The 8,934-nt window shown below is 40.9% G+C and overlaps 1 protein-coding gene across 1 annotated transcript in view; it reads left to right on the forward strand.

The window, feature by feature from the left end:
* Positions 1 to 6,086, forward strand: part of LOC139387088 (WW domain binding protein VOPP1-like) — a 28,689-nt gene extending 22,603 nt beyond the window's left edge. Inside the window, exons 4-5 of the mRNA XM_071133083.1 lie at positions 3,713 to 3,843; positions 4,805 to 6,086. Coding sequence (XP_070989184.1) covers positions 3,713 to 3,843; positions 4,805 to 5,004 — 331 coding nt within the window. The 3' untranslated portion in view covers positions 5,005 to 6,086. The remainder of the gene's footprint in view (positions 1 to 3,712; positions 3,844 to 4,804) is intronic.
* The last annotated feature ends 2,848 nt before the right edge of the window (positions 6,087 to 8,934 follow it).

Below are 8,934 nucleotides of genomic sequence, written 5' to 3' on the forward strand. Positions count from 1 at the left end.
ACACAGTAGAACATATTGTCGGTTGATAGCTCTTCTTATCATTTGTTTCACACTTGCACCCTGCTTTCATATTAAAAAGGAACAAAAAGTCCTTGTTCTAATTCTGACTAGAACTACACACATCAGATTTAGATTTTTGATTCTGATATATATTTCATACAATCATACAGTGACAGGGTAGGATTCTGTTAGTTATAATTCTATGTTATATTTATTTAGTCATTATTCATAAAATTCATAACAGGTATAGAAAGTCACCACCCCCTTTCAAAATGTTCACATTTTGTTGCCTTACAGCCTGAAATGAAACGCATAAAATCTGACTTTTTCTGGCTTTATTTGCACACAGTCGCCTGGTAAATATTTTTTTTATTTTTTTAATCTGAAAATTAATTCAAATTAAAACAGCAAAATACCCTATTTGGATAAGTGAACACCACCCTGAGTTATACTTGGTGGAACCACCTTTTGCTTGAATTACAGCCATGAGTCTCTTTGTTTTCGTCTCTACTAACTTTGCACACCTAGACTGTGCAATGTTTGTCCATTCTTCCTTGCAGTATTGTTCAAGTTCAGTCAAATTGCATGGTGACTGCACTCTTTAAGTCATTTATGTCGGGGCTCTGACTAGGCCACTCAAGGACATTCAAGGCTGCAGGTTCTCCTCAAGAATCTGTCGGTATTTTGCACTTTCCATTTTGCCTTTTATCCTGACAAGTGCTCCAGCCCCTGCTGAATAGAAACAACCCCACAACAGGATGCTGCCACCGCCTTGCTTTAGGCATGGTGTTCTTTGGGTGGAAAGATGTATTGGGTTTTCACCAGACAAATCGTTTTGCGTTCAGGCCAAAAAGTTACATTTTGGTCTCATTGTAACGGCCGTTGGTGGAAGAAGGTGAGGACCAAAGCGCAGTGTGGTACGTGTTCATCATTTAGCTGAACACTAAACAACAAGCAACAAAAGAACAACCGAAACAGCTCCGTCAGGTGCAAAACGCACCAAACAGAAAATAACTACCCACACCACACAGGTGGGAAAAGGCTACCTAAGTATGGTTCAACATCAACTGCCTTCATGGTCAAATTGCTGCAAAGAAACCACTCCTTAAGGACACCGATAATAAGAAGAGATTGCTTGGGCCAAGAAACACGAGCAATGGACATTAGACCGGTGGAAATATGTCCTTTGGTCTGATATTTTTAGTTCCAACCGCCGTGTCTTTGACGCAGAGGTCGCCTGTGTGGTTCCCATCGTGAAGCATGGAGGAGCTTTGCTGGTGACACTGTCAGTGTTTCTGCAGCGATACGCCACCCCATCTGGTTTGTGCTTGGTGGGACTGTCCTTTGTTTTTCAACAGGACAATGACCCAAAACACACCTCCAGGCTGTGTAAGGGCAATTTTACCAACAAGGAGAGTGATGCATCAGATGACCCGGCCTCCACAATCACCTAACCTCAACCCAATTGAGGTGGTTTGGGATGAGTTGGACCGCAGAGTAAAGGAAAAGCAGCCAACAAGTGCTCAGTATATGTTCTTCAAGACTGTTGGAAAAGCATTCCATGTGACTACCTCATGAAGCTGGTTGAGAGAATGCCAAGAGTGTGCAAAGCTGTCATCAAGGCAAAGGGTGGCTACTTTGAAGAATCTCAAATATTAAATACAGTGCCTTGCGAAAGTATTCGGCCCCCTTGAACTTTGCGACCTTTTGCCACATTTCAGGCTTCAAACATAAAGATATAAAACTGTATTTTTTTGTGAAGAATAAACAACAAGTGGGACACAATCATGAAGTGAAACGACATTTATTGGATATTTCAAACTTTTTTAACAAATCAAAAACTGAAAAATTGGGCGTGCAAAATTATTCAGCCCCTTTACTTTCAGTGCAGCAAACTCTCTCCAGAAGTTCAGTGAGGATCTCTGAATGATCCAATGTTGACCTAAATGACTAATGATGATAAATACAATCCACCTGTGTGTAATCAAGTCTACGTATAAATGCACCTGCACTGTGATAGTCTCAGAGGTCCGTTAAAAGCGCAGAGAGCATCATGAAGAACAAGGAACACACCAGGCAGGTCCGAGATACTGTTGTGTAGAAGTTTAAAGCCGGATTTGGATACAAAAATATTTCCCAAGCTTTAAACATCCCAAGGAGCACTGTGCAAGCGATAATATTGAAATGGAAGGAGTATCAGACCACTGCAAATCTACCAAGACCTGGCCGTCCCTCTAAACTTTCAGCTCATACAAGGAGAAGACTGATCAGAGATGCAGCCAAGAGGCCCATGATCACTCTGGATGAACTGCAGAGATCTACAGCTGAGGTGGGAGACTCTGTCCATAGGACAACAATCAGTCGTATATTGCACAAATCTGGCCTTTATGGAAGAGTGGCAAGAAGAAAGCCATTTCTTAAAGATATCCATAAAAAGTGTTGTTTAAAGTTTGCCACAAGCCACCTGGGAGACACACCAAACATGTGGAAGAAGGTGCTCTGGTCAGATGAAACCAAAATGGAACTTTTTGGCAACAATGCAAAACGTTATGTTTGGCGTAAAAGCAATACAGCTGAACACACCATCCCCACTGTCAAACATGGTGGTGGCAGCATCATGGTTTGGGCCTGCTTTTCTTCAGCAGGGACAGGGAAGATGGTTAAAATTGATGGGAAGATGGATGGAGCCAAATACAGGACCATTCTGGAAGAAAACCTGATGGAGTCTGCAAAAGACCTGAGACTGGGATGGAGATTTGTCTTCCAACAAGACAATGATCCAAAACATAAAGCAAAATCTACAATGGAATGGTTCAAAAATAAACATATCCAGGTGTTAGAATGGCCAAGTCAAAGTCCAGACCTGAATCCAATCGAGAATCTGTGGAAAGAACTGAAAACTGCTGTTCACAAATGCTCTCCATCCAACCTCACTGAGCTCGAGCTGTTTTGCAAGGAGGAATGGGAAAAAATTTCAGTCTCTCGATGTGCAAAACTGATAGAGACATACCCCAAGCGACTTACAGCTGTAATCGCAGCAAAAGGTGGCGCTACAAAGTATTAACTTAAGGGGGCTGAATAATTTTGCACGCCCAATTTTTCAGTTTTTGATTTGTTAAAAAAGTTTGAAATATCCAATAAATGTCGTTCCACTTCATGATTGTGTCCCACTTGTTGATTCTTCACAAAAAAATACAGTTTTATATCTTTATGTTTGAAGCCTGAAATGTGGCAAAAGGTCGCAAAGTTCAAGGGGGCCGAATACTTTCGCAAGGCACTGCATATTTCGATTAGTCTTTTTTGATGTCTTCACTATTATTCTACAATGTAGAAAATAGTCAAAATAAAGAAAAACCCTTGAATGAGTAGGTGTGTAGCTTTTGACTGGTACTGTACATGATTGTCCAATTTATATCGATACTGGGCTATTGGGATATTATTTTACTTGTGTAATAAGAGTCCAGACTGTCAAGGATGAACTCTCTAACTTCATTAAATTGAGCATGTAAGGTCTTTCAAAGACTACCATTGATGTCAGAGGACTCAATGCATGGAGGTCTCTTTCCCTTGTAAGGTCAGAAAATCTTCCAGCTCTCTCTTTCTTTCATGTATCTCATTCTGGCTGTAAGGCTATGTACATATTACATTGGAGTTGACGATGCTCGTATAAAGTTCTGAATAAACGTTCAAGTTTTGCTGTCTGTGTTTGCAGGCTCCTGCTGATGATGGGCGTATTGTTCTGCTGTGGGGCAGGGTTTTTCATCCGCAGACGCATGAACCCCTCCCCACTTCCTGAGGACACCTTCAATGTGTCATTCACCAGACACCCAATGACAGCTTCAGGTGAGTCACAGTCACACCAACCGCCTTGTGCCATGTCCTCTTCCTCCACTTCCTCCTCTTCATATCATACTTATACATCCAATCCCTCTCCCATTCTCCCTACCCTCACTAAATATCCTATTTCTTTCCAAGTACACCTCCTTCATTTTCTCATTCAACTACCCACTCCCACATCCTCTCTCCAGATCTCCTTCACTTTATCTCCCACTCCACCCGTCTACTCATGTCCTTGTCTCCTTCTCATTTCATTGCTAACTATTCCACAGTAATTTATACACAGCAGTACAAAGGAACTTTTCTCAGTTTGCTCCAGTCCTCAGTAACTTCTGATATCGGGACAGATGGGACCTGTGTCTCTGATCTCATACAGTACAGTGATTGACTGTACTACTGATTCTGGATCTGCGTCCCAAATGGCACCCTATTCCCTTCTCCTCTCTCTCTCTCATACACACACACTCTCCTCCAAGACCCTGCAGTCACTGACCTGAAAATATTGGTATTAATATTTAATGTTCTGGCTCCGGAGGGAATTGGAGTAAAACATAACGGTGCTAATATTCCATATGTTATCTGTGTTGAGGTGTAAAATGTAATATGTTCTAGTTCAATCCTGCACCATGGTCCATCCTTGTCCCTGAGTGGACCAATGGAAACTGAGCTGTTGGAGAGAAATGCTGCTTATTCATATTCATGCCTGTAACACATACTCTCTAAACCCAAACATCACTCATCATCATCATCAGTTCAGCTTTCACTATAGCAGTCAGGAAATGTAGCAGTCACAATGCAGACGTCTAGAGGATAGTGGTATTGTGTGTTGTGTGTGTTGTGATCTGCCCTGTATTGCTGGCCCCGTTATTTACGTCAACCTTACGAAATAAAACTTGACACAATACATAGTGCATAGATGGTGACCATGGTAAATTCCATTCATTTCTCTACTCTCTTTGTCCTCTAGGACTGCAGCAGCCCGGCATGCAAAACTATGGAGCCTCAGGAGGGATGATACTCACACCTACATACCCCATACAAGCCCATCCCCACCCGGTCCACCCCTCCCACATGGCAGCACCCTACCCACACCCTCCCCCTCCCGCCTACTGCAACCTCCCTCCTCCACCCTACGAACAGGTGCTGCAGACCTCGGAAAAGAGGTAACCAGGAGGAAAAAGACATTGGAATGAATTAAATGATTTCAAACCCTTTAGAGTTCTCAACCCTGCCACAACTGAGTGCAGAGATGGGTCACTGGCCCACGTTCGAGTAGAAAGCGAGTCTGGTATGGTAATGGAATAGCATCTCGATGGTTAAAACATCCATGCTCATTAAGGGCTGGTTTCCTGGACACAGAATAACCCTGATCCTGGACTAAAAAGCATGCATTGAAACATGTATTATAATAGCTTTTTAGTCCGGGACTAAGCTTAGTCTGTGTCTGAGAGCAGCCTCAGTTTGAATCACAATGGATTTGTCTCAGTGTTTGTTTTCATGTCACCTCTCTAAGATGTCGACCAGAGGTGAGACCCAATGGTATAAAACAGACATGGATCCAAACAGTTTGTCTATTAACAACTAGCCTGCCTGCCTGCATGGTGCTCTGTCAACAACACTGTGTCAGCTGGAAGAGCAGCATCTATCTGAGCATAACTCAGATCACCCACTCAGGATACTGTATTATTGCCCACTATCTGTTATGTTTTTAATATCACTGCTGTCAGAGCTTTTAGTATTTCTAGTACAGATCAGTAGATTAGATCAGTAGCATTTAGTATCTCTAGTACAGATCAGCAGCCTAGTACAGATCAGTAGATTAGATCAGATTAGTAGCCTATAATACTGTGGACATACTGTAGAAATACCAACTCTGTTTCCCTTTGTGTCCCTCAAAATGAATTTTGTGTATGTCTTCCAGTGGAGGCTGCGGAGGGGAAAACGGAAATGGAATGGCATCAAACACATGGAAACCATGTTTGATGTATTTGATACCATTCCACTGATTCCACTCAAGTCATTACCACAAACCCGTTCTTCCCAATTGAGGTGCCACCAACCTCCTGTGATGCGTTCTATATTTTATTAAAGTAGTGTTGCCAATAATCTATGCAATTTGCTAATGAATTCAGATGTAGATTGTGGTTGTTGTTTCTCACAATGTTTTCACGGTATCCTGAATTAGCATAGTACACAGTTAACATGTATCACCAGCTTGCCTAATAAAGTTTGGCTCTGGGGTAAGTGATTAATCTGGAAATGTATTGTGTTCCTTCCAAATGGTTCAAGATAATGTCACTACAATGCTCTGTACACAGATTCCAAATCCAATATTTCCCATCACAAGTTTCTGGTGTTCACTTTTCTCATTCAACAATAATCCTAATACATTACTTTAAACCACCAGGTGTCAGTCAACATCTGTGTAACATGTCTGATTTTCAAGCATGATCCAGCTCTTATATTCTGTACTTGAGGCAAGCTGTTGGGCTGTACTGATGTAGAACACAAACCATTGATTTCAGTATCCCATTAGTTCACTCATTTCCAATGGATTTTCATTTTAAGTGGATGCCACACATCAAATCCTATAAATGGGTGTTTTGTACACGTCCTGCAGTTTTTTTTAATCGATTAATTTAAAAAGCTTAAAACATGTTAAATGAACCCTTTGTTTATTTTCAACAACTGTTAATACAGAACGAAATTAAATTACTGTAAGCCACACTCGTTACAGAAAACGGTTCTCTGAATGGAGAACTACAGACATTGCAAGCACTGAGAAGCTGACTTTCTAGAGATGTATTTTCCTGGTGTGAAGCAGCAGCACAGCAGCAGTCAGTGGCTCACAGGATTACTCTCTTCACTGAATACAAAACCCTGAGGATATTAGCATAATGTCCCCAATTGCTTAATGACGGCGATTACATGCTATTTATCCAACATCCTAAATGTAATCCACCGACTCAAAATATTTGTTCACAGTAAGAGCTCTCTGTATCACAAGATACTGTTACACAATGATGCTCAGTAGTCCATACAACTTGTGTGTGTGTGCGCGTGTACCCGCACTACATGATTCACCTCATCCACTTTCAAACCTTACCTGAAAAATGTGCTCTGACTGAGGCACCTTCAATCTAGATATACTGGTTTGTTGCGAGTGCACTTTGCTCCGGGTCAATTCTCAGTTTTCTGAGAAAGCTATCGCTTCTCTATACAGTGGCTCCTTGGTCTTCATGTTGCCCCTTGCTTAGTGGTGTTGCAGACTCTGGGGCCTTTCAGAACAGGTGTATATATACTGAAATCATGTGACAGATCATGTGACACTTAAATAAAGTCCACCTGTGTGCAATCTAACTAATTGTGTGACTTCTGGAGGCAATTGGTTGCACAAGATCTTATTTCGGGACTTCATAGCAAAGGGGGGAACACATGCACGCACCACTTTTTTTTGTTGTTGTTGTTTGAAACAAGTAATTTTTAAATTTTCACTTCACCAATTTTCACTATTTTGTGTATGTCCATTACATGAAATCCAAACAAAAATCAATTTCAATTACAGGTTGTAATGCAACAAAATAGAAAAAACACCAAGGGGATTAATACTTTTGCAAGGCACTGTATTACTAGAGTATAAAAAGTGTATTTACTCATGCCTCAGGACAGCTGGCAGTGTAGTTTTGGGATGGCTATGTGTTTATTCATGTGTCATCCTGCATCCTCCACTACGCATAATATTACCCAGGTTAAAAAGGGAGTGATAACATTTTACATAGCTTATATTTTTCACTCTTGATGTACTCATGCCTTTTGGTGAGTTGATCCACTGTTGCATGATTGAACAGAGATGGGCAGTATTTCTGTTACCGTACATGTTTTTGAAATACAAAATACTCAAGAGCAATTGAAATGTGTATTTCACTGGCTTGAACTACAATGCAATGTATTTTGTGATTAGTTACAATTTAAATAAAACATACAGTACTTTTCTATAACATTTTAATAGTATCTCACAATTTTGTGGCCCTCTATCACCCCAAATTTACTGTGTGATGGAAGTGTGATGCCACTCTGGTGTGATAAAAATGTCTGCTAAATGACAAATGTGTGAAAATGAACATTTGCAAAGCACACTGGGTATTATTCTAATTATCTCCATCCCCAAAACAATATAAATGATACTGAACAAAAATATTAATGCAAGATGCAACAATTCATGATTTTACTGGTGTTACAATTCATATAAGCAAATAGTAAATTGAAATAAATAAATTAGGCCCTAATCTATGGATTTCACATGACTGGGCAGGGGCACAGCCATGGGTGGGCCTGGGAGGGCATATGCCCACCCACTGGGGAGCTAGGCCCAGCCAATTAGAAGGGCTTTATTACAGACAGAAATACTCATCTGTGGCATTGTCTTGTGACAAAACTGAACATTTTAGAGTAGCCTTTTATCATGCGGTTTAATCAGCTTCTTGATATGCCACGCCTGTCAGGTGGATGGATTATCTTGGCAAAGAAGAAATGCAAACTAACAGGGATGTAAACAAATGTGCACAACATTTGAGAAATAAGCTTTTTTTGTGCATGTGGAAAATGTAAGGGATTTTTTATTTCAGATCATGAAACATGGGAGCAACATTTTACATGTTGCGTTGATATTTTTGTTTTTTGTGCCAATTTTGATTGAAATTGGTTCAGTGGGGACTGAGGGAGCACAGGGCCCAGGGAACATAGGGTGGACCCCGCTGGGGAAGAGCACATGATGTGACAGAATTGACTTGCAGTCGATCAATTTGTCAAGGAGAACAGAGACCATCTGTTTGGCTTTTAAAAAAAACAAGGAATCTTGTCGCACAAAGTCTTATGAAAATTAAGTGCATTTGTGGTATACAGTGCCTTCGGAAAGTATTCAGACCCCTTGACTTTTTCCACTTTGTTACATTACAGCCTTATTCTAAAATGGATTAAATTAAAAAAATACTCAGCAATCTATACGCCATGAGGTCGAAGGAATTGTCCGTAGAGCTCCGAGACAGGATTGTTTTGAGACACATCTGGGGAAGGGTACCTAAACATGTCTGCAGCATT

This window comes from Oncorhynchus clarkii, chromosome 28 (assembly GCF_045791955.1).
Source record: "Oncorhynchus clarkii lewisi isolate Uvic-CL-2024 chromosome 28, UVic_Ocla_1.0, whole genome shotgun sequence".
Classification (NCBI taxonomy): Eukaryota; Metazoa; Chordata; class Actinopteri; order Salmoniformes; family Salmonidae; genus Oncorhynchus; species Oncorhynchus clarkii.